Below are 25662 nucleotides of genomic sequence, written 5' to 3'. Positions count from 1 at the left end.
CTCCTCGCTCCTCTCTGCTCTGCAGGGTAACTGGGACAGGAGCCAAGCCAAGCCTTGGCAATTTAATGCAGAATTCTCACATGACTTCCAGAAGGTCAGGGGATGAATGGATGATTGTATCTGTCCCAGTCCCCAAGAATAATACTAGTATTGCTTCAGTATAATGACTTTGATGAATGAAGCAGACTGCCAGGATATGGACTAAACTCAATCACATAGTGGCTTTCCAGATAAGGCTTTCAGTAGTGTGTTTGATTTGTACAACAGCATATCCCGGATGGAGGGAGTTGTCATGTGACCTAGGACCTGGTGCGCCAGCCTAGGTGTCCTTCCCTAACCATGGCTCTCTCTCCTCCCTCCCTCTCCTTCCCTCTCCTTCCCTCTCCTCCCTCTCCCTCCTTCCCTCTCCCTCTCCCTCTCCCCCCTCCCTCCTCCTCCTCTCTCCTCCCTCTCTCTCCCCCTCTCTCCTTCCCTCTCCTCCCTCTCTCTCCCCCCTCTCTCCTTCCCTCTCCTCTCCCTCTCCTCTCCCTCTCCTCTCTCTCTCCCCCCTCTCTCCTTCCCTCTCTCTCCTCTCCCCCCTCTCCCTCTCCTCTCTCCTCTCCCTCCTTTCCCTCCTCCATGGCCTCTCCCTATTTTCTCCCCCTCTCTCCTCCTCTCCCTCCCTTCCCTTCCCTCTTCCCCTCCCCTCCTCCTTCCCTCCCCCCTCCCTCCTCCTCCTCTCCAGCCCCCAGCAGACCCAGCTTCCTCCACTTCAGTGAGCTGACCACCACGTCAGTCAACATGTCGTGGGGAGAGCCAGGCCAGGCCAACGGCATCATCGAGGGCTACCGCCTGGTCTACGAGCCCTGCACACCTGTTGACGGTGAGACACACACACACGCGTGTTGATAGTGAGAAAACACACACACACATGAACACACGCGCACACACACAGTCTTATGGATGGTGAGACACACACACACACACAGTGTTGATAGTAAGAAAACACACACACACATGAACTTATGCACACACACACATACACACACACACACACACACATGCACGCAAACATGCACACACAGACAAACAGGCACACACACACACACTCACACTCACACACCCATGGACGGTGAGAACCTCTGGAGCCTGGAAGGCTGGAAGGCTGTTAGTTACTTTGTTAGGCCTTTAAACTACCCAGATAGCTAGATAGTTTACTATCAGTCCGTGGGATGATTTACAGTCATAGGCTAGCATCACCGCCGCCATGGTCTTAGATTGGTGTCCTAATCTGTTACAGCTGGGTAGTTCTAGGCCGGCCCTGGGGCCACATGCAGGCAGCTTGTTTACAACCTCCTCTCTCTCCTGTTGAGAGAAAACCCAGCTAATAGCTGGTATGTGTGGTCGGGTCTCCAGATTCCGTAGTAATTAGGAACAGACAGGGGTGGGGGTTTGGGAATGGGAGGTAGAGAACATCTGTGGTCCCTGGCCTGTTGGCCACTAATGGCTTCTATCTGGCCCCTAGAGCAGTCAGCCATGTGGGAGGGAAAGAGGCACAGCAGGGTCTGGGATGGTGGAGGAACATGTCTCTCTATCTGGAGGGGTGCAGTGATACGTCTGTTTATCTGGAGGGGACACTCATGCTTATATACCATGAACTGTCAGGGAGGTGGAAAGATGCTACCATGAACTGTCAGTAGGGAGGTGGAAAGATGCTACCATGAACTGTCAGTAGGGAGGTGGAAAGATGCTACCATGAACTGTCAGTAGGGAGGTGGAAAGATGCTACCATGAACTGTCAGTAGGGAGGTGGAAAGATGCTACCATGAACTGTCAGTAGGGAGGTGGAAAGATGCTACCATGAACTGTCAGTAGGGAGGTGGAAAGATGCTACCATGAACTGTCAGTAGGGAGGTAGAAAGGTGCTACCATGAACTGTCAGTAGGGAGGTGGAAAGGAGCTACCATGAACTGTCAGTAGGGAGGTGGAAAGGTGCTACCATGAACTGTCAGTAGGGAGGTGGAAAGATGCTACCATGAACTGTCAGTAGGGAGGTGGAAAGATGCTACCATGAACTGTCAGTAGGGAGGTGGAAAGGAGCTACCATGAACTGTCAGTAGGTGGAGGTGGAAAGAAAGGTGCTACCATGAACTGTCAGTAGGGAGGTGGAAAGGTGCTACCATGAACTGTCAGTAGGGAGGTGGAAAGGTGCTACCATGAACTGTCAGTAGGGAGGTGGAAAGATGCTACCATGAACTGTCAGTAGGGAGGTGGAAAGATGCTACCATGAACTGTCAGTAGGGAGGTGGAAAGATGCTACCATGAACTGTCAGTAGGGAGGTGGAAAGGTGCTACCATGAACTGTCAGTAGGGAGGTGGAAAGATGCTACCATGAACTGTCAGTAGGGAGGTGGAAAGATGCTACCATGAACTGTCAGTAGGGAGGTGGAAAGATGCTACCATGAACTGTCAGTAGGGAGGTGGAAAGATGCTACCATGAACTGTCAGTAGGGAGGTGGAAAGGTGCTACCATGAACTGTCAGTAGGGAGGTGGAAAGATGCTACCATGAACTGTCAGTAGGGAGGTGGAAAGGTGCTACCATGAACTGTCAGTAGGGAGGTGGAAAGGTGCTACCATGAACTGTCAGTAGGGAGGTGGAAAGGTGCTACCATGAACTGTCAGTAGGGAGGTGGAAAGGTGCTACCATGAACTGTCAGTAGGGAGGTGGAAAGATGCTACCATGAACTGTCAGTAGGGAGGTGGAAAGCTGCTACCATGAACTGTCAGTAGGGAGGTGGAAAGGTGCTACCATGAACTGTCAGTAGGGAGGTGGAAAGATGCCTACCATGAACTGTCAGTAGGAGGTGGAAAGTGCTAGATGAACTGTCAGTAGGGAGGTGGAAAGATGCTACCATGAACTGTCAGTAGGGAGGTGGAAAGATGCTACCATGAACTGTCAGTAGGGAGGTGGAAAGGTGCTACCATGAACTGTCAGTAGGGAGGTGGAAAGGTGCTACCATGAACTGTCAGTAGGGAGGTGGAAAGGTACCATGAACTGCTACCATACCATGAACTGTCAGTAGGGAGGTGGAAAGGTGCTACCATGAACTGTCAGTAGGGAGGTGGAAAGATGCTACCATGAACTGTCAGTAGGGAAGGTGGAAAGATGCTACCATGAACTGTCAGTAGGGAGGTGGAAAGGTGCTACCATGAACTGTCAGTAGGGAGGTGGAAAGGTGCTACCATGAACTGTCAGGTAGGGAGGTGGAAAGATGCTACCATGAACTGTCAGTAGGGAGGTGGAAAGGTGCTACCATGAACTGTCAGTAGGGAGGTGGAAAGATGCTACCATGAACTGTCAGTAGGGAGGTGGAAAGGTGCTAACATGAACTGTGAACAGTAGGGAGGTGGAAAGATGCTACCATGAACTGTCAGTAGGGAGGTGGAAAGATGCTACCATGAACTGTCAGTAGGGAGGTGGAAAGATGCTACCATGAACTGTCAGTAGGGAGGTGGAAAGGTGCTACCATGAACTGTCAGTAGGGAGGTGGAAAGGTGCTACCATGAACTGTCAGTAGGGAGGTGGAAAGATGCTACCATGAACTGTCAGTAGGGAGGTGGAAAGGTGCTACCATGAACTGTCAGTAGGGAGGTGGTGTAGCTTCTAGCCTCCAGTATCTCCAGCCTGTATCTCTATACTGACTCCTCTCCGTCTCCTCTCTACTCCACTCCAGGTGTTAGTAAGATAGTCACAGTGGACGTGAAGGGCAGCACCCCCCTGTGGATGAAGATTAAGGACCTGGCTGACGGGGTGACCTATAACTTCAGGATCCGGGCCAAGACCCTCACCTACGGGCCGGAGGTGGAGGCTAACATCACTACTGGTCCAGGAGAAGGTATGAAACACAGTATCTCTGGTCCAGCTACCAGGAGAAGGTATGTAACACAGTATCTCTGGTCCAGCTAACATCACTACTGGACCAGGAGAAGGTAGGTAACACAGTATCTCTGGTCCAGCTACATCAGGAGAAGGTATGTAACACAGTATCTCTGGTCCCATCTACCAGGAGAAGGTATGTAACACAGTATCTCTGGTCCAGCTAACATCACTACTGGACCAGGAGAAGGTATGTAACACAGTATCTCTGGTCCAGCTACCAGGAGAAGGTATGTAACACAGTATCTCTGGTCCCGCTCACTACAGGAGAAGGTATGTAACACAGTATCTCTGGTCCAGCTACTGGACCAGGAGAAGGTATGTAACACAGTATCTCTGGTCCAGCTAACCAGGAGAAGGTATGTAACACAGTATCTCTGGTCCAGCTAACATCACTACTGGACCAGGAGAAGGTATGTAACACAGTATCTCTGGTCCAGCTAACATCACTACTGGACCAGGAGAAGGTATGTAACACAGTATCTCTGGTCCAGCTAACATCACTACCGGACCAGGAGAAGGTATGTAACACAGTATCTCTGGTCCAGCTAACATCACTACCGGACCAGGAGAAGGTATGTAACACAGTATCTCTGGTCCAGCTAACATCACTACCGGACCAGGAGAAGGTATGTAACACAGTATCTCTGGTCCAGCTAACATCACTACCGGACCAGGAGAAGGTATGTAACACAGTATCTCTGGTCCAGCTAACATCACTACTGGACCAGGAGAAGGTATGTAACACAGTATCTCTGGTCCAGCTACCAGGAGAAGGTATGTAACACAGTATCTCTGGTCCAGCTAACATCACTACCGGACCAGGAGAAGGTATGTAACACAGTATCTCTGGTCCAGCTAACATCACTACTGGACCAGGAGAAGGTATGTAACACAGTATCTCTGGTCCAGCTAACATCACTACCGGACCAGGAGAAGGTAGGTAACACAGTATCTCTGGTCCAGCTAACATCACTACCGGACCAGGAGAAGGTTGCCTGGCTGGTCATAGGTCGTGTTCAGTAGGGAACACTGTAGCGAGATGTTTTGCAACAGAAAATGAGGGTCTGTGTTCTTATTGGACAAGATCAGCTGTACCTCCCTGTTTAAAAAAGTTTTAAAAGGTTTTCTCCCTACTGCTGGCTTTGTCAGTGCTCTGTTTGTCGTATTACAGAATGTACATATCTGTCCTGTTCCCCTCATCTCCCCTCCTCTCCTCTCCCCACTCCACCCCTCCTCTCCCCTTCCCTCCTCTCCTCTCCCTACCCAAGATCCCCTACCCTCTCCTCTCCACTCTCTCCTCTCCCTCCCCTCCTCTCCTCTCCTCTCCTCTCCCCACCCACCCCTCCTCTCCCCTTCCTCCTCCCTCCCATCCTCCCCTCCTCCCCCCTCCTCTCCTCCCTCTCCTCTCCCCCCCTCCCACCCCCCCCCTCCCCCTCCTCTCCCCTTCCCCTTCCCTCCTCTCTCCTCTCCCTACCCATCCCCTCCTCTCCCCCACTCCACCCTTCCTCTCCCTCCTCCTCTCCTCCCCTCCCCTCCCCTCCCTCCCATCCTCTCCCATCCTCCCCCCTCCCATCCTCTCCCCTCCTCTCCCCACCCCTCCCCTCCAGGAGCCCCAGGCCCTCCAGGTGAACCCTTTATCTCCCGGTACGGCACGGCCCTCACCCTACACTGGACCAGTGGAGACCCAGGCCGAGCTCCCATTACACGCTACGTCATTGAGGCCAGGCCCTCTGGTGAGTCCAAGGGATATTAGATATTAGATATTAGACTGTAGGCTTGCCTGGTGCAACTGAACAAATGGAACCAATGGAACCAATGGAACCAGTGGCTCCAGTGGAACCAGTGGAACCAATGGAACCAATGGAACCAGTGAAATAGTGTGAAAGTGCAAAACCCACCCATCTGGTACTCCAGGCAGGCTCAATCAAACACTCTGTATTTCCTGCTCCCCTCTAGATGAAGGACTGTGGGATATCCTCATCAAAGACATTCCAAAGGAAGTGACATCATACACACTGAACCTGGACATGCTGAGAGAAGGGGTTACTTATGACTTCCGGGTCATTGGGGTCAACGACTACGGCTATGGCTCCCCCAGTGCTCCTTCACCCTCTATCTCTGGTTAGTTATGCTTGTTCAGTTATAATACATGTCTGAATATTACAACATACATATGGATGCCTTTCCCAGACCTGATTGAGCCTATTCCAGGACTAAAACTATTTTAACCAGTGGAATTTCTATTTGACTTACATTTTAACTCTGTACTTGTCTTCATCTAGGTCCGGGAAGCCAGCCCATACAGTATAGGTTTAGTTAGTGACTTATTCTTCCTCTTGGTACAGATATCTGTTATCTAGCTCTCTTGTGACTCTCATCTCCAGCCCAGAAAGTCTCTCCCTTCTATGAAGAGTGGTGGTTCCTGGTGGTCATCGCTCTGGTGGGCCTAATCTTCATCCTCCTCCTCGTCTTCATCCTCATCATCAGGGGCCAGAGTAAGAAGTACACCAAGAAGGCTGACTCAGGTAGACAACACAGAGAACTGCTCCATATATAACTGTCCTCTCTGATTCGTGTTTCTTTCAACTCTTTGTTCCTTTCCCAACATTCCATTCCTAATATTCCATTCCCAACAACTTCCATTCCCAACATTCCATTCCTAATATTCCATTCCCAACATTCCATTCCCAACATTCCATTCCTAATATTCCATTCCCAATATTCCATTCCCAACATTCCATTCCCAATATTCCATTCCCAACATTCCATTCCCAATATTCCATTCCCAACATTCCATTCCCAACATTCCATTCCAAATATTCCATTCCCAACATTCCATTCCTAATATTCCATTCCCAACATTCCATTCCTAATATTCCATTCCTTCCTAATATTCCCAACATTCCATTCCAACATTTCCCCATTCCCAACATTCCATTCCCAAATTCCATTCCATTCCATTCCCAACATTCCATTCCCAACATTCCATTCCTAATATTCCATTCCCAACATTCCATTCCCAACATTCCATTCCCCATTCCCAACATTCCATTCCCAACATTCCATTCCTAATATTCCATTCCCAACATTCCATTCCCAACATTCCATTCCCAACATTCCATTCCCAACATTCCATTCCTAATATTCCATTCCCAACATTCCATTCCCAACATTCCATTCCTAATATTCCATTCCCAACATTCCATTCCCAACATTCCATTCCTAATATTCCATTCCCAATATTCAATTCCCAACATTCCATTCCCAAGTTATTGATACTATTGAGGGGTGGTTTCCTGGACAACAACAAAAACTGTTTTGATAGAGATGCACCATTGATCTATCTTTTCAGTCCAGGACTCGTTTTAATCTGTGTCTGAGAAGCTGGCCAGTAAGGAGAATAGCCCAGAGTCATCAGTTGTGATTGGAACATCTGAAAACTATTTATACAATTGTAAAAATACTGCATGACCATTGTAATATAAGACCAAGCTAAAAACACTATCAAATTCAGTTCTAGCCCATTTAACAGTAACAGTTGCCATAAAGTGCCTTACATAAGCACAGGTAGACAGGAGAATGAGAGACGAGAGGTCATTATTGTCCCCTGTTTAGAAAGAATGGGTATCGATCTGCCAGTGTGAGTGTCCAGGGTTTGTTGTGATGTTTAAGCCAATAGTTATTCAGTCAGTACACTGTGTGTGACTTCTGTCCCTGACCCCACAGTGCCAGACTGACACTCTGCTGAGTCATCCCAGGTTACATCACCGTTGGACTCTGGCATCACGGGTTGACTGCCACTGCTCCTCCTCTGTATTTATTTGTGGGAGCAACGATGGCCAAATCCAGTCAAATAATCACTCGATAACGACTTGTTAGAACTCACAGGGATGGAGAGAAAGAGAGGTGGAGAGAAACAGGAGAGAGGAAGGGAAGTAGAGACAGAGAGGATGAGAAACAGGAGAGAGGAAGGGAAGTAGAGACAGAGAGGATGAGAAACAGGAGAGAGGAAGGGAAGTAGAGACAGAGAGGATGAGAAACAGGAGAAACAGGAGAGAGGAAGGAGTGGAAGAGGGGTCAAGCCTGCTGGGATCTCACATCATTACCTTTTAACGCCCCGTTAGTGTTCAGTGTGGTGTTGAGAGTGGTCCCACAGTGTCCAGGGGTCCTGTAGGGGTCAGGGGTCAGTCAACAGGGCTTTGGCTGGTCCAGGAGAGACAAGGACCGTGTTTGTCTGGGACACAAAGAGCCCCTTTTAGAGCCTGTAAGCCACCCCCAGAGAGCCATGAGCTACCCCCACCACCCCCAGCCACCCCCAGCTACCCCCAGCCACCCCCCAGCTACCCCCACCACCCCCCAGCCACCCCCAGGACCCCCAGCCACCCCCAGCCACCCCCAGCCACCCCCAGCCAAGCTAGAGACAGAGAGGATGAGCCACCCCCAGAGAGGACCCCCAACAGCCACCCCCAGGGACCCCCAGCTACCCCCAGCCACCCCCAACCAGCCCCCAGCCACCCCCAGCCAGAGCTACCCCCAGCCAGACACAGAGAGGATGAGAAACAGGAGAAACAGGAGAGCTAGGAAGGACCCCCCAAGAGGGGTCAAGCCTGCTGGGATCTCACATCATTACCTTTTAACGCCCCGTTAGTGTTCAGTGTGGTGTTGAGAGTGGTCCCACAGTGTCCAGGGGTCCTGTAGGGGTCAGGGGTCAGTCAACAGGGCTTTGGCTGGTCCAGGAGAGACAAGGACCGTGTTTGTCTGGGACACAAAGAGCCCCTTTTAGAGCCTGTACCCCCAGCTACCCCCCAGCCACCCCCCAGCCACCCCTGGCAACACAGACGTTTTGTACCACTGACAAGTTGTTTGTTTTACTGTGGTCCAAACTCACCACCAGGACCAGGCACCAGCATGATGAGTCACACTAACCAGCCAGGAGGAAGAGAGAGCAGAGGTCACTGCCCCCTAAAACCTGCCTCTACACCTCAACTGTTCTGCCTGCGGCTACGGAACCCTGACCTGTTGCACCCTCGACAACCACTGGGATTATTATTATTTGACCCTGCTGGTCATCTATGAACATTTGAACATCTTGGCCATGTTCTGTTATAATCTCCACCCGGCACAGCCAGAAGAGGACTGGCCACCCCTCATAGCCTGGTTCCTCTCTAGGTTTCTTCCTAGGTTTCTGCCTTTCTAGGGAGTTTTTCCTAGCCACCGTGCTTCTACACCTGCATTGCTTGCTGTTTGGGGTTTTAGGCTGGGTATCTGTACAGCACTTTGTGACATCAGCTGATGTTAGAAGGGCTTTATAAATATATTTGATTTGATTGATTTATACTGTATATGAGGGTATATATTTGGGTCTGTGGGTCAGTCAAAACATGGTTCTGTTGGATCAGGGCCTGGCACCTCAGTAGAGTCTCTAACACTAAAGGTTTTATAGTGAGACTGCTGATTAACGTTAGTGCTAAATCATTGATGGTGTTGATGTGAGCCATGACCAGCCTTTCAAAACACATTGCAGCGCTACCGATGTGAGTGATCTGGAGCGATGGTCATCTAGGCCTTCTGGGCACAGGGACTGTGGTGGTCTGCTGTTAACATGTATGTATTATAGACTGGGTCAGGGAGAGGTGGACAATGTCAGTGAAGATACTTGCCAGTTGGTCAGCGGATGCTCTGAGTACGTGTCCTGGTAATCCGTCTGGTTTAAAGGTCTTACTCACATCGCCTATTGAGAGCGTGATCACACAGTCGTCTGGAACAGCGTTTGCTCCCATGCATGGTTCAGTGTTGCTTTCCTCGAAGCGAGCATAGAAGGCATTTAGCTTGTGTGTGTGCCCTGCCCCTACAATGGACTAACCTTCTCCCAGTGTCCTCTTACCCCCACCTAGGGAGCCACAGTAACAGCACCTCCCTGCCCCTGTCCCATGGGGAGATGGTCAGGCTGGACGAGGGCCGTTTCCCCGCCCTGGAACTCAACAACAGACGCCTGTCAGTCAAGAACTCCTTCTGCCGCAAGAACGGCATCTACACACGGTCAGTAACACACACACACACACACACACACACACACACACACACACACACACACACACACACACACACACACACACGCACGCACGCACGCACACACACGATTTCTGCATGACATCTATTCTGATGCTCATGTTTCACAGTAAACCATCTATTCTGAGGGTCATGTTTCACAGTAAACCATCTATTCTGAGGGTCATGTTTCACAGTAAACCATCTATTCTGATGCTCATGTTTCACAGTAAACCATCTATTCTGAGGGTCATGTTTCACAGTAAACCATCTATTCTGATGGTCATGTTTCACAGTAAACCATCTATTCTGAGGGTCATGTTTCACAGTAAACCATCTATTCTGAGGGTCATGTTTCACAGTAAACCATCTATTCTGAGGGTCATGTTTCACAGTAAACCATCTATTCTGATGGTCATGTTTCACAGTAAACCATCTATTCTGAGGGTCATGTTTCACAGTAAACCATCTATTCTGAGGCAAGTCATGTTTCCCAGTAAACCATCTATTCTGATGGAACAGTGGGTTACCTCCTTGTTCAGGGACAAACGACAGATTTGATCCATCTATTCTGATGTTCATGTTTCCAACAGTAAACCATCTATTCTGAGGGTCATGTTTCACAATAAACCATCTATTCTGAGGGGGGTCATGACTTCAGATAAAAGCTCTATTCTGAGGGGTCATGTTTCACTGAGATAAACCTCTATTCTGAGGGGTCATGGCTGAGATAAAGCTCTCATTCTGAGGGGTCATGGCTGAGATTAAACCATCTATTCTGATGTTCATGGCTGAGATTAAAGCCATCTATTCTGATAAAGTTCATGTTTCATGAGATTAAAGCTCTCATTCTGAGAGTTCATGGCTGAGATTAAAGCTCTCATTCCGATAGTTCATGGCTGAGATTAAAGCTCTCATTCTGAGGGTCATGGCTGAGATAAAAGCTCTCATTCTGAGGGGTCATGGCTGAGATTAAAGCTCTCATTCTGATAGTTCATGGCTGAGATTAAAGCTCTCATTCTGAGGGGTCATGGCTGAGATTAAAGCTCTCATTCTGAGGGGTCATGGCTGAGATTAAAGCTCTCATTCTGATAGTTCATGGCTGAGATTAAAGCTCTCATTCTGAGGGGTCATGGCTGAGATTAAAGCTCTCATTCTGAGGGGTCATGGCTGAGATTAAAGCTCTCATTCTGAGGGGTCATGGCTGAGATAAAAGCTCTCATTCTGAGGGGTCATGGCTGAGATTAAAGCTCTCATTCTGAGGGTCATGGCTGAGATAATAGCTCTCATTCTGAGGGTCATGGCTGAGATTAAAGCTCTCATTCTGAGGGGTCATGGCTGAGATTAAAGCTCTCATTCTGAGGGGTCATGGCTGAGATAATAGCTCTCATTCTGAGGGGTCATGGCTGAGATTAAAGCTCTCATTCTGAGGGGTCATGGCTGAGATTAAAGCTCTCATTCTGAGGGGTCATGGCTGAGATTAAAGCTCTCATTCTGAGGGTTCATGGCTGAGATTATAGCTCTCATTCTGAGAGTTCATGGCTGAGATTAAAGCTCTCATTCTGAGAGGTCATGGCTGAGATTAAAGCTCACATGCTCAGTGCATACTTATTGATTAGGAAGATGATTATTCAGGAGATCAACTGCAGTTGAAACATGCCTCTTTATCTTCAGACAATAACAACCACAGGATGGATGGAGTGATGGATTAGCTGTAACAGCTATTATTAGCTGTTACAGTCTGATGAACCAATTATACATTCAGCATCTGCTCCATCATGGGTTCTGTTCTGTTGTGCTTTCTCTCTCTGATCTGTGTGGAAGGACTGAGGTTTATGTATTGGAGTCTAGGCAGGGAGTCAGGTGGGGGAGGAAAAGCTCTCATTCTGAGGGAGGGGTAGGAATGAGAGGGGGTAAGGCTGGGGGAGATTAAAGCTCTCATTCTGAGGGTCATGGCTGAGGATAAAAGGCTCTCATTCTGAGGGGTCATGGCTGAGATTAAAGCTCTCATTCTGAGGGGTCATGGGAGAGATTAAAGGAGAGGGGGTAAGGCTGGGGGGTCATGGCTGAGATTAAAGCTCTCATTCTGAGGGGATGGCTGAGATTAAGGCTCTCATTCTGGGGAGGAAGGAGATGGGGTGAGGGGGAGAAGGAGGGGAGGATTCTGAGGGGTCAGGGCTGAGAGGAAAGGAGCTCTAATTCAGGAGGGGTCAAGGAGAGGGGGTAAGGCAGGGGAGAGGAGGAGGAGAGGGGGGGTAAGGCAGGGGGAGAGAAGGGTGGAGCTGAGGAGAGGGGGGTAAGGCAGGGGGAGATTAGGAGGAAGGATTAGGGGGTATTCAGGGGAGAGAGGAGGGGAGGAAGGAAGGAGAGGGGGTCTTCAGAGGAGGGGAGGAAGGAGAGGGGGTAAGACAGGGGGAGAGAGGAGGGGAGGAAGGAGAGGGGGTAAGGCAGGGGGAGAGAGGAGGGGAGGAAGGAGAGGGGGTCAGGGGGAGAGAGGAGGGGAGGAAGGAGAGGGGGTCAGGCAGGGTGAGAGCAGGGGAGGAAGGAGGAGGGGGGTAAGGCAGGGGGAGAAGGAGGGGAAGAAGGAGAGGGGGGGTAAGGCAGGGGGAGAGAGGAGGAAGGAGAGCGGGGTAAGGCATTGGGAGAGAGGAGGGGAGGAAGGAGGGGGGTAAGGCAGGGGGAGAGAGGGAGGGGAGGAAGGAGAGGGGGTAAGGCAGGGGGAGAGAGGAGGAAGGAGAGGGGGGGGCATTGGGAGAGAGGAGGAAGTAGAGGGGGTAAGGCAGGGGGAGAGGAGGGGAGGAAGGAGAGGGGGGGTAAGGCAGGGGGAGAGAGGAGGGGAGGAAGGAGAGGGGGTAATGCAGGGGTAGAGAGGAGGAAGGAGAGGGGGGGTAAGGCAGGGGGAGAGAGGAGGGGAGGAAGGAGAGGGGGTAAGCAGGGGTAGAGAGGAGGAAGGAGGGGAGGTAAGGCAGGGGGAGAGAGGAGGAAGGAGAGGGAGGTAAAACAGGGGAGAGAGGAGGAAGGAGAGGGGGGTAAAACAGGGGGAGAGAGGAGGAGGAGAGGGAGGTAAGGAAGGGGGAGAGGGAGGAAGGAGAGGGAGGTAAGGCAGGGGGAGAGAGAAGGAGGAGAGGGAGGTAAGGCAGGGGAGAGAGGAGGAGGAGAGGGAGTTAAGGTAGGGGGAGAAAGGAGGAGAAGAGGGAGGTAAGGCAGGGGGAGAGGAGGAGGCGAGGGGAGGTAAGGCAGGGGGAGAGGAGGAGGCGAGGGAGGTAAGGCAGGGGAGAGGAGGAGGAGAGGGAGGTAAGGCAGGGGGAGAGGAGGAGGCGAGGGAGGTAAGGCAGGGGGAGAGAGGAGGAGGAGAGGTGGTAAGGCAGACTGATCAACGGACACAAACCCCTTTAAAGATTATCCTCATGGAAGACCACTCTCTGTTGATTAGGTCTGAACTCAATGAATAGACAGATAGAGCCGGGGCCTGCGGGTTGCTTTTCATGGCCAATGACTGGGGTAACTAACCGTGTTCCCTGTTCACATATTATAAAGTTATTTCAGGAGTGCAGGTCGAGGAAAATGACCCTTTCCTTCTTGGGGCCCCTCAGTCATCAAGAACATAAAGTAAAGCAGAAAAACATCTGTTAGGTCATTGATTTTCTCAACCGTAATGTCTGTTCTGCTGAAGGCCAGGATGAGGTCTGAGATGTTTACTGGATGAGGACTGAGATGTTTACTGTAGTCTGTTCTGTTGAAGGCCAGGATGAGGTCTGAGATGTTTACTGTAGTCTGTTCTGCTGAAGGCCAGGATGAGGTCTGAGATGTTTACAGGATCTGAGGTTTACTGTAGTCTGTTCTGTTGAAGGCCAGGATGAGGTTTGTTTACAGGATGAGGTCTGAGATGTTTACTAGTCTGTTCTGTTGAAGGATGGGTCTGAGATGTTTACTGGATGGATGAGGTCTGAGATGTTTACAGGATGAGGTCTGAGATGTTTACTGTAGTCTGTTCTGTTGAAGGAGGTCTGAGATGTTTACTGGATGAGGTCTGAGATGTTTACTGGTCTGTTCTGCTGAAGGCCAGGATGAGGTCTGAGATGTTTACTGTAGTCTGTTCTGCTGAAGGCCAGGATGAGGTCTGAGATGTTTACTGGATGAGGTCTGAGATGTTTACTGTAGTCTGTTCTGTTGATGGATGAGGTCTGAGATGTTTACTGGTCTGTTCTGCTGAAGGCCAGGATGAGGTCTGAGATGTTTACTGTAGTCTGTTCTGCTGAAGGCCAGGATGAGGTCTGAGATGTTTACTGGATGAGGTCTGAGATGTTTACTGTAGTCTGTTCTGTTGAAGGATGAGGTCTGAGATGTTTACTGTAGTCTGTTCTGCTGAAGGCCAGGATGAGGTCTGAGATGTTTACTGTAGTCTGTTCTGCTGAAGGCCAGGATGAGGTCTGAGATGTTTACTGGATGAGGACTGAGATGTTTACTGTAGTCTGTTCTGCTGAAGGATGAGGTCTGAGATGTTTACTGGATGAGGTCTGAGATGTTTACTGTAGTCTGTTCTGTTGAAGGATGAGGTCTGAGATGTTTACTGTAGTCTGTTCTGCTGAAGGCCAGGATGAGGTCTGAGATGTTTACTGTAGTCTGTTCTGCTGAAGGCCAGGATGAGGCCTGAGATGTTTACTGTAGTCTGTTCTGCTGAAGGATGAGGTCTGAGATGTTTACTGTTGTCTGTTCTGCTGAAGGATGATGTCTGAGATGTTTACTGTAGTCTGTTCTGTTGAAGGATGGACTGAGATGTTTACTGTAGTCTTCTGCTGAAGGCCTGGATGAGGTCTGAGATGTTTACTGTAGTCTGTTCTGCTGAAGGATGAGGTCTGAGATGTTTACTGTAATCTGTTCTGCTGAAGGCCAGGATGAGGTCTGAGATGTTTACTGGATGAGGTCTGAGATGTTTACTGTAGTCTGTTCTGCTGAAGGCCAGGATGAGGTCTGAAATGTTTACTGTAGTCTGTTCTGCTGAAGGCCAGGATGAGGTCTGAGATGTTTACTGGATGAGGTCTGAGATGTTTACTGTAGTCTGTTCTGTTGAAGGATGAGGTCTGAGATGTTTACTGTAGTCTGTTCTGCTGAAGGCCAGGATGAGGTCTGAGATGTTTACTGTAGTCTGTTCTGCTGAAGGCCAGGATGAGGTCTGAGATGTTTACTGGATGAGGACTGAGATGTTTACTGTAGGTTCTGCTGAAGGATGAGGTCTGAGATGTGTACTGTTGTCTGTTCTGCTGAGGGGATGAGGTCTGAGATGTTTACTGTAGGTTCTGTTGAAGGATGAGGTCTGAGATGTTTACTGGATGAGGTCTGAGATGTTTACTGTAGTCTGTTCTGCTGAAGGCCAGGATGAGGCCTGAGATGTTTACTGTAGTCTGTTCTGCTGAAGGCCAGGATGAGGTCTGAGATGTTTACTGGTTCTGCTGGGCCAGGATGAGGCCTGAGATGTTTACTGGTCTGTTCTGCTGAAGGATGAGGCCTGAGATGTTTAGGTCTGTTCTGCTGAAGGATGAGGTCTGAGATGTTTACTGGATGAGGTCTGGATGTTTAGTAGTCTGTTCTGCTGAAGGCCAGGATGAGGTCTGAGTTTAGGAGGTCTGAGATGTTTAAGTCTGTTCTGGGAAGATGAGGTCTGAGATGTTTACTGGATGAGGTCTGAGATGTTTACTGGTCTGTTCTGTTGATGGATGAGGAGAGATGTTTACTGTAGTCTGTTCTGCTGAAGGCCAGGATGAGGTCTGAGATGTTTACTGTAGTCTGTTCTGCTGAAGGCCAGGATGAGGTCTGAGATGTTTACTGGATGAGGTCTTAGATGTTTACTGTAGTCTGTTCTGTTGAAGGATGAGGTCTGAGATGTTTACTGGTCTGTTCTGCTGAAGGCCAGGATGAGGTCTGAGATGTTTACTGTAGTCTGTTCTGCTGAAGGCCAGGATAAGGTCTGATATGACTGGATGAGGACTGAGATGTTTACTGTAGTCTGTTCTGCTGAAGGATGAGGTCTGAGATGTTTACTGTTGTCTGTTCTGGTGAAGGCCAGGATGAGGTCTGAGATGTTTACTGTAGTCTGGAGTTGAAGGCCAGATTAGGTCTGAGATGTTTACTGTAGTCTGTTCTGCTGAAGGCCAGGATTAGGTCTGGTGATGTTTACTGTAGAGGTTCTGCTGAAGGCCAGGATGAGGCCTGAGAGTTTACTGTAGTCTGTTCTGCTGAAGGATGAGGTCTGAGATGTTTACTGGTCTGTTCTGCTGAAGGAGATGTCTAATGTTTACTGTAGTCTGTTCTGTTGAAGGATGGACTGAGATGTTTACTGTAGTCTTCTGCTGAAGGCCTGGATGAGGTCTGAGATGTTTACTGTAGTCTGTTCTGCTGAAGGATGAGGTCTGAGATGTTTACTGTAGTCTGTTCTGCTGAAGGCCAGGATGAGGTCTGAGATGTTTACTGGATGAGGTCTGAGATGTTTACTGTAGTCTGTTCTGCTGAAGGCCAGGATGAGGTCTGAGATGTTTACTGTAGTCTGTTCTGTTGAAGGCCAGGATGAGGTCTGAGATGTTTACTGGATGAGGTCTGGATGAGGTCTGAGATGTTTACTGTAGTCTGTTCTGCTGAAGGCCAGGATGAGGTCTGAGATGTTTACTGTAGTCTGTTCTGCTGAAGGCCAGGATGAGGTCTGAGATGTTTACTGGATGAGGACTGAGATGTTTACTGTAGTCTGTTCTGCTGAAGGATGAGGTCTGAGATGTTTACTGTTGTCTGTTCTGCTGAAGGCCAGGATGAGGTCTGAGATGTTTACTGTAGTCTGTTCTGTTGAAGGCCAGGATGAGGTCTGAGATGTTTACTGGATGAGGTCTGAGATGTTTACTGTAGTCTGTTCTGCTGAAGGCCAGGATGAGGCCTGAGATGTTTACTGTAGTCTGTTCTGCTGAAGGCCAGGATGAGGTCTGAGATGTTTACTGTAGTCTGTTCTGCTGAAGGCCAGGATGAGGCCTGAGATGTTTACTGTAGTCTGTTCTGCTGAAGGATGAGGCCTGAGATGTTTACTGTAGTCTGTTCTGCTGAAGGATGAGGTCTGAGATGTTTACTGGATGAGGTCTGAGATGTTTACTGTAGTCTGTTCTGCTGAAGGCCAGGATGAGGTCTGAGATGTTTACAGGATGAGGTCTGAGATGTTTACTGTAGTCTGTTCTGTTGAAGGATGAGGTCTGAGATGTTTACTGGATGAGGTCTGAGATGTTTACTGTAGTCTGTTCTGCTGAAGGCCAGGATGAGGTCTGAGATGTTTACAGGATGAGGTCTGAGATGTTTACTGTAGTCTGTTCTGTTGAAGGATGAGGTCTGAGATGTTTACTGGATGAGGTCTGAGATGTTTACTGTATCTGTTCTGTTGAGGATGAGGTCTGAGATGTTTACTGAGTCTGTTCTGCTGAAGGCCAGGATGAGGTCTGAGATGTTTACTGTTCTGTTCTGAAGGCCAGGATGAGGTCTGAGATCTGGATGAGGTGTTTTACTGTAGTCTGTTCTGTTGAAGGATGAGGTCTGAGATGTTTACTGTAGTCTGTTCTGCTGAAGGCCAGGATGAGGTCTGAGATGTTTACTGTAGTCTGTTCTGTTGAAGGCCAGGATGAGGTCTGAGATGTTTACTGGATGAGGACTGAGATGTTTACTGTAGGCTGTTCTGCTGAAGGATGAGGTCTGAGATGTTTACTGTAGTCTGTTATGTTGAAGGATGAGGTCTGAGATGTTTACTGTAGGCTGTTCTGTTGAAGGCCAGGATGAGGTCTGAGATGTTTACTGTAATCTGTTCTGCTGAAGGCCGATGAGGTCTGAGATGTTTACTGTAGTCTGTTTTGTTGAAGGCCAGGATGAGGTCTGAGATGTTTACTGTTGTCTGTTCTGCTGAAGGATGAGGTCTGAGATGTTTACTGTTCTGTTGAGGACTGTGTTTACTGTAGTCTGTTCTGAAGGATGAGGTCTGAGATGTTTACTGGAAGGATGAGGTCTGAGATGTTTACTGTAGTCTGTTCTGCTGAAGGCCAGGATGAGGTCTGAGATGTTTACTGGATGAGGTCTGAGATGTTTACTGTAGTCTGTTCTGCTGAAGGCCAGGATGAGGACTGAGATGTTTACTGTAGTCTGTTCTGTTGAAGGCCAGGATGAGGTCTGAGATGTTTACTGGATGAGGTCTGGATGAGGTCTGAGATGTTTACTGTAGTCTGTTCTGCTGAAGGCCAGGATGAGGTCTGAGATGTTTACTGTAGTCTGTTCTGCTGAAGGCCAGGATGAGGTCTGAGATGTTTACTGGATGAGGACTGAGATGTTTACTGTAGTCTGTTCTGCTGAAGGATGAGGTCTGAGATGTGTACTGTTGTCTGTTCTGCTGAAGATGAGGTGTGTTTACTGGTTCTGTGAAGGATGGGTCTGAGATGTTTACTGTAGTCTGTTCTGCTGAAGGCCAGGATGAGGCCTGAGATGTTTACTGTAGTCTGTTCTGCTGAAGGATGAGGCCTGAGATGTTTACAGGATGAGAGTCTGAGATGTTTACAGGATGAGGTCTGAGATGTTTTGCTGGATGAGGACTGAGATGTTTACTGTAGTCTGTTCTGCTGAAGGATGAGGTCTGAGATGTTTACTGTTGTCTGTTCTGCTGAAGGCCAGGATGAGGTCTGAGATGTTTACTGTAGTCTCTTCTGTTGAAGGATGAGGTCTGAGATGTTTACAGGATGAGAGTCTGAGATGTTTACAGGATGAGGTCTGAGATGTTTTGCTGGATGAGGACTGAGATGTTTTCTGTAGAGTCTTTATCTCTGAAGGTCTAGACCACGCTCCCTCTCTATCTATCTTTATCTCTTTATTTCTCTCTGTCCATTTCTCTTTCCGTCTCTCTCGCTCCCTCACATCGGTAGTTTAAATGTGTGGTTTAACGTCGGAGACATGCTACAACAGCTCAAACCAAAGAGGGTTTTAAGGGTTTGTGAGGTCAATCTGTACAAAATACTAATGAAGTACAGAAACCAGTCATTGTCTTTATATGAGATTAGAGCCATTTAAACCTGGTGCAGTAAGGTGAAAAGAGGTGGGACTGACACGGCTTGTCCCGCAGAGCCATTTAAACCTGGTGCAGTAAGGTGAAAAGAGGTGGGACTGACACGGCTTGTCCCGCAGAGCCATTTAAACCTGGTGCAATAAGGTGAAAAGAGGTGGGACTGACACGGCTTGTCCCGCAGAGCCATTTAAACCTGGTGCAGTAAGGTGAAAAGAGGTGGGACTGACACGGCTTGTCCCGCAGAGCCATTTAAACCTGGTGCAGTAAGGTGAAAAGAGGTGGGACTGACACGGCTTGTCCCGCAGAGCCATTTAAACCTGGTGCAGTAAGGTGAAAAGAGGTGGGACTGACACGGCTTGTCCCGCAGAGCCATTTAAACCTGGTGCAGTAAGGTGAAAAGAGGTGGGACTGACACGGCTTGTCCCGCAGAGCCATTTAAACCTGGTGCAGTAAGGTGAAAAGAGGTGGGACTGACACGGCTTGTCCCGCAGAGCCATTTAAACCTGGTGCAATAAGGTGAAAAGAGGTGGGACTGACACGGCTTGTCCCGCAGAGCCATTTAAACCTGGTGCAGTAAGGTGAAAAGAGGTGGGACTGACACGGCTTGTCCCGCAGAGCCATTTAAACCTGGTGCAATAAGGTGAAAAGAGGTGGGACTGACACGGCTTGTCCCGCAGAGCCATTTAAACCTGGTGCAGTAAGGTGAAAAGAGGTGGGACTGACACGGCTTGTCCCGCAGAGCCATTTAAACCTGGTGCAGTAAGGTGAAAAGAGGTGGGACTGACACGGCTTGTCCCGCAGAGCCATTTAAACCTGGTGCAATAAGGTGAAAAGAGGTGGGACTGACACGGCTTGTCCCGCAGAGCCATTTAAACCTGGTGCAGTAAGGTGAAAAGAGGTGGGACTGACACGGCTTGTCCCGCAGAGCCATTTAAACCTGGTGCAATAAGGTGAAAAGAGGTGGGACTGACACGGCTTGTCCCGCAGAGCCATTTAAACCTGGTGCAGTAAGGTGAAAAGAGGTGGGACTGACACGGCTTGTCCCGCAGAGCCATTTAAACCTGGTGCAATAAGGTGAAAAGAGGTGGGACTGACACGGCTTGTCCCGCAGAGCCATTTCAACCACATCAAACAGACGACGGCTCTGTCTCAGTGCCATCTTTCACGTACCAGGTTACAAGGGGACCTTTACATAGGCCACATGAAATGGGTAAATCATTGAGATTGTCTAAGGTGTTTGGAAGACACTTAGATAACAGAGTGGTCTATGAAAGAGGTAAGGCAACAAAAGGATTTGAGCTAATGAGGAGGACATGAGGAGGGAAGTTGTGATGAAGGAGCTACTTAAAATTCAGAGGCGATAGGAAAGAGAGTTTAAATAATTGATGACTACCCCCTACCCATTTCCTAATTCCTCCCCTCCCGCCTTCCCCCATCACTTCTACTCCTCTCTCCCTCTCCTCTTCCTCCTTCCATCCCACCCTCCACCCTCACCCCACCCTCTCCCTCTCCTCTACCTCCTTCCACCCCACCCTCTCCTCTACCTCCTTCCATCCCATCCTCCACCCTCACCCCACCCTCTCCCTCTCCTCTACCTCCTTCCACCCCACCCTCTCCTCTACCTCCTTCCATCCCATCCTCCAACCTCACCAAACCCACTCCCTCTCCTCTACCTCCTTCCATCCCATCCTATCCTCCACCCTCACCCCACCCTCTCCCTCTCCTCTATCCCATCCTTCCTCCACCCTCACCAAACCCTCCCCTATCCTTCCACCCTCCTACCTCCACCCTCAACCCTCTCCCTCTCCTCTATCTCCTTCCATCCCATCCTCTCCTCTATCCCATCCCACCCTCCACCCCACCCCACCCTCTCCCTCTCCTCTATCCTTCCATCCCACCCTCCACCCCACCAAACCCTCTCCCTCTCCTCTACCTCCTTCCATCCCAGCCCTCCACCCATCCTCCACCCCACCAAACCCTCTCCCTCTCCTCTACCTCCTTCCATCCCACCCTCCACCCTCACCCCACCCTCTCCCTCTCCTCTACCTCCTTCCACCCCACCCTCTCCCTCTCCTCTAGCTCCTTCCATCCCATCCTCCACCCTCACCAAACCCTCTCCCTCTCATCTACCTCCTTCCATCCCACCCTCCACCCTCACCCCACCCTCTCCCTCTCCTCTACCTCCTTCCATCCCATCCTCCACCCTCACCCCACCCTCTCCCTCTCCTCTACCTCCTTCCATCCCACCCTCCATCCTCCACCCTCACCCCACCCTCTCCTCTACCTCCTTCCACCCCACCCTCTCCCTCTCCTCTAGCTCCTTCCATCCCATCCTCCACCCTCACCCCACCCTCTCCCTCTCATCTACCTCCTTCCATCCCACCCTCCACCCTCACCCCACCCTCCACCCTCACCCCACCCTCTCCCTCTCCTCTACCTCCTTCCATCCCATCCTCCACCCTCACCCCACCCTCTCCCTCTCCTCTACCTCCTTCCATCCCACCCTCCATCCTCCACCCTCACCCCACCCTCTCCCTCTCCTCTACCTCCTTCCACCCCACCCTCTCCCTCTCCTCTACCTCCTTCCATCCCATCCTCCAATCTCACCAAACCCTCTCCCTCTCCTCTACCTCCTTCCATCCCACCCTCCACCCTCCACCCTCACCCCACCCTCTCCCTCTCCTCTACCTCCTTCCACCCCACCCTCTCCCTCTCCTCTACCTCCTTCCATCCCATCCTCCACCCTCACCCCACCCTCTCCCTCTCCTCTACCTCCTTCCATACCATCCTCCACCCTCACCCCACCCTCTCCCTCTCAGTGCAGCCGGTCGTTAACGAAGCTGCACCCGACTGGAGCACTTCAGAGAGAAGGGAGGCAGGATGCAGCGCTGGTTCCTTTGATCCCCGTCCCGGGCCTCCTCAGTCAGGGAGGGACCAGCCCCCCCACCTGACCTAACACATTCCTCCAAAATGGGTGCACTGCAGAACCACCCTGTCTACGTCCCAAATAACACTCTATTCCCTATATAGTGCCCTTCTTTTGACCAGGGCCCACATGGAACAGGGTGCCATTTGAGACACGGGCTCTCTCTGGTTGCCCTGGAGGAATCGGTTTCCCCTGCCCTGGAGGAATCGGACACTGAACCGAACACTTTATCCTAATATCTGTACCACCACGAGGTCCGTTAGCTTCGCGCCGCAACACATGACCAACCAACCCCAGCTCTGATAGGCCCAGTAGAACCATACCACAGGTTGTTTACCCCAGCTCTGATAGGCCCAGTAGAACCATACCACAGGTTGTTTACCCCAGCTCTGATAGGCCCAGTAGAACCATACCACAGGTTGTTTACCCCAGCTCTGATAGGCCCAGTAGAACCATACCACAGGTTGTTTACCCAGCTCCGATAGGCCCAGTAGAACCATACCACAGGTTGTTTACCCCAGCTCTGATAGGCCCAGTAGAACCATACCACAGGTTGTTTACCCCAGCTCTGATAGGCCCAGTAGAACCATACCACAGGTTGTTTACCCCAGCTCTGATAGGCCCAGTAGAACCATACCACAGGTTGTTTACCCCAGCTCTGATAGGCCCAGTAGAACCATACCACAGGTTGTTTACCCCAGCTCTGATAGGCCCAGTAGAACCATACCACAGGTTGTTTACCCCAGCTCTGATAGGCCCAGTAGAACCATACCACAGGTTGTTTACCCCAGCTCTGATAGGCCCAGTAGAACCATACCACAGGTTGTTTACCCCAGCTCTGATAGGCCCAGTAGAACCATACCACAGGTTGTTTACCCCAGCTCTGATAGGCCCAGTAGAACCATATCACAGGTTGTTTACCCCAGCTCTGATAGGCCCAGTAGAACCATACCACAGGTTGTTTACCCCAGCTCTGATAGGCCCAGTAGAACCATACCACAGGTTCTTTACCCCAGCTCTGATAGGCCCAGTAGAACCATACCACAGGTTGTTTACCCCTGCTCTGATAGGCCCAGTAGAACCATACCACAGGTTGTTTATCCCAGCTCTGATAGGCCCAGTAGAACCATACCACAGGTTGTTTACCCCAGCTCTGATAGGCCCAGTAGAACCATACCACAGGTTGTTTACCCCAGCTCTGATAGGCCCAGTAGAACCATACCACAGGTTGTTTACCCCAGCTCTGATAGGCCCAGTAGAACCATACCACAGGTTGTTTACCCCAGCTCTGATAGGCCCAGTAGAACCATACCACAGGTTGTTTACCCCAGCTCTGATAGGCCCAGTAGAACCATACCACAGGTTGTTTACCCCAGCTCTGATAGGCCCAGTAGAACCATACCACAGGTTGTTTATCCCAGCTCTGATAGGCCCAGTAGAACCATACCACAGGTTGTTTACCCCAGCTCTGATAGGCCCAGTAGAACCATACCACAGGTTGTTTACCCCAGCTCTGATAGGCCCAGTAGAACCATACCACAGGTTGTTTACCCCAGCTCTGATAGGCCCAGTAGAACCATACCACAGGTTGTTTATCCCAGCTCTGATAGGCCCAGTAGAACCATACCACAGGTTGTTTACCCCAGCTCTGATAGGCCCAGTAGAACCATACCACAGGTTGTTTACCCCAGCTCTGATAGGCCCAGTAGAACCATACCACAGGTTTTTTACCCCAGCTCTGATAGGCCCAGTAGAACCATACCACAGGTTGTTTACCCCAGCTCTGATAGGCCCAGTAGAACCATACCACAGGTTGTTTACCCAGCTCTGATAGGCCCAGTAGAACCATACCACAGGTTGTTTACCCCATAGCTCTGATAGGCCCAGTAGAACCATACCACAGGTTGTTTACCCCAGCTCTGATAGGCCCAGTAGAACCATACCACAGGTTGTTTACCCCAGCTCTGATAGGCCCAGTAGAACCATACCACAGGTTGTTTACCCCAGCTCTGATAGGCCCAGTAGAACCATACCACAGGTTGTTTACCCCAGCTCTGATAGGCCCAGTAGAACCATACCACAGGTTGTTTACCCCAGCTCTGATAGGCCCAGTAGAACCATATCACAGGTTGTTTACCCCAGCTCTGATAGGCCCAGTAGAACCATATCACAGGTTGTTTACCCCAGCTCTGATAGGCCCAGTAGAACCATACCACAGGTTGTTTACCCCAGCTCTGATAGGCCCAGTAGAACCATACCACAGGTTGTTTACCCCAGCTCTGATAGGCCCAGTAGAACCATACCACAGGTTGTTTACCCCAGCTCTGATAGGCCCAGTAGAACCATACCACAGGTTGTTTACCCCAGCTCTGATAGGCCCAGTAGAACCATACCACAGGTTGTTTACCCCAGCTCTGATAGGCCCAGTAGAACCATACCACAGGTTGTTTACCCCAGCTCTGATAGGCCCAGTAGAACCATACCACAGGTTGTTTACCCCAGCTCTGATAGGCCCAGTAGAACCATACCACAGGTTGTTTACCCCAGCTCTGATAGGCCCAGTAGAACCATACCACAGGTTGTTTACCCCAGCTCTGATAGGCCCAGTAGAACCATACCACAGGTTGTTTACCCCAGCTCTGATAGGCCCAGTAGAACCATACCACAGGTTGTTTACCCCAGCTCTGATAGGCCCAGTAGAACCATACCACAGGTTGTTTACCCCAGCTCTGATAGGCCCAGTAGAACCATATCACAGGTTGTTTACCCCAGCTCTGATAGGCCCAGTAGAACCATACCACAGGTTGTCTACCCCAGCTCTGATAGGCCCAGTAGAACCATATCACAGGTTGTTTACCCCAGCTCTGATAGGCCCAGTAGAACCATATCACAGGTTGTCTACCCCAGCTCTGATAGGCCCAGTAGAACCATATCACAGGTTGTTTACCCCAGCTCTGATAGGCCCAGTAGAACCATATCACAGGTTGTCTACCCCAGCTCTGATAGGCCCAGTAGAACCATATCACAGGTTGTCTACCCCAGCTCTGATAGGCCCAGTGTAACTTGACACTCAACAGAACACAAGCAGAAGGAAGCCTGTTGAATGTTAAGGCAGCAGCGTTGTGTTGACCTCTTATATAAAGTGTAACTTGACACGCCCATAGAATGTCAATGAGGAACTGGAGGGAGGCTGGTCTTGGCTGCTTGAGTTCCTACTATAGACTTTGTAGGCTGTCCTCAAGACTGACTGGCTGACTGACTGGCATAAAGACTGACTGACTGACTGACTGACTGACTGACTGACTGACTGACTGACTGACAGATTGACTGACTGACTGGCAGAGAGACTGACTGGCAGAGAGACATACTGGTAGAGAGACTGACAGGCTGGCAGAGAGACTGACTGCACTGACTGGCTGGCTAGCGAGCTGACTGACTGACTGGCTGACTGACTAAGAGACTGCACTGAGGAAACAAACAACAACACATTATGGAAAACAGCCAATAGTCCGAGCCAATCAACTTCATGGAAAGGGAGAACTTGGAGTTCTATGAGCAGCAAGCTGGAATAGTGTAGAAGACATTCTGTAGTCTATGTGACTGAGATTGGTCACTGAATGTTTTATATTCAGGACACCAACCAAAGTGACTCATGGTTGACAGTGACCCTCGTGTTCAGTGGGCTGTGCTGCCAACCTCAC

General features: G+C 50.1%; 1 protein-coding gene across 1 annotated transcript in view; it reads left to right on the top strand.

Annotated features, from left to right (window-relative positions):
• Nucleotides 1-724: 724 nt before the first annotated feature.
• The window catches only part of LOC127927651 (protein sidekick-2-like), a gene marked incomplete at its 5' end in the record, with an annotated part of 38580 nt that continues 13642 nt past the window's right edge, over nt 725-25662 (top strand). Inside the window, 6 exons of the mRNA XM_052514262.1 lie at nt 725-862; nt 3715-3876; nt 5528-5653; nt 5877-6041; nt 6305-6445; nt 9815-9959. Coding sequence (XP_052370222.1) covers nt 725-862; nt 3715-3876; nt 5528-5653; nt 5877-6041; nt 6305-6445; nt 9815-9959 — 877 coding nt within the window. The remainder of the gene's footprint in view (nt 863-3714; nt 3877-5527; nt 5654-5876; nt 6042-6304; nt 6446-9814; nt 9960-25662) is intronic.

Source organism: Oncorhynchus keta, unplaced genomic scaffold, assembly GCF_023373465.1.
Source record: "Oncorhynchus keta strain PuntledgeMale-10-30-2019 unplaced genomic scaffold, Oket_V2 Un_scaffold_16977_pilon_pilon, whole genome shotgun sequence".
Taxonomy (NCBI): Eukaryota; Metazoa; Chordata; class Actinopteri; order Salmoniformes; family Salmonidae; genus Oncorhynchus; species Oncorhynchus keta.
The sequence above is the reverse complement of the archived record's forward strand: the minus strand, read 5'-3'. Positions and strand labels throughout refer to the sequence as shown.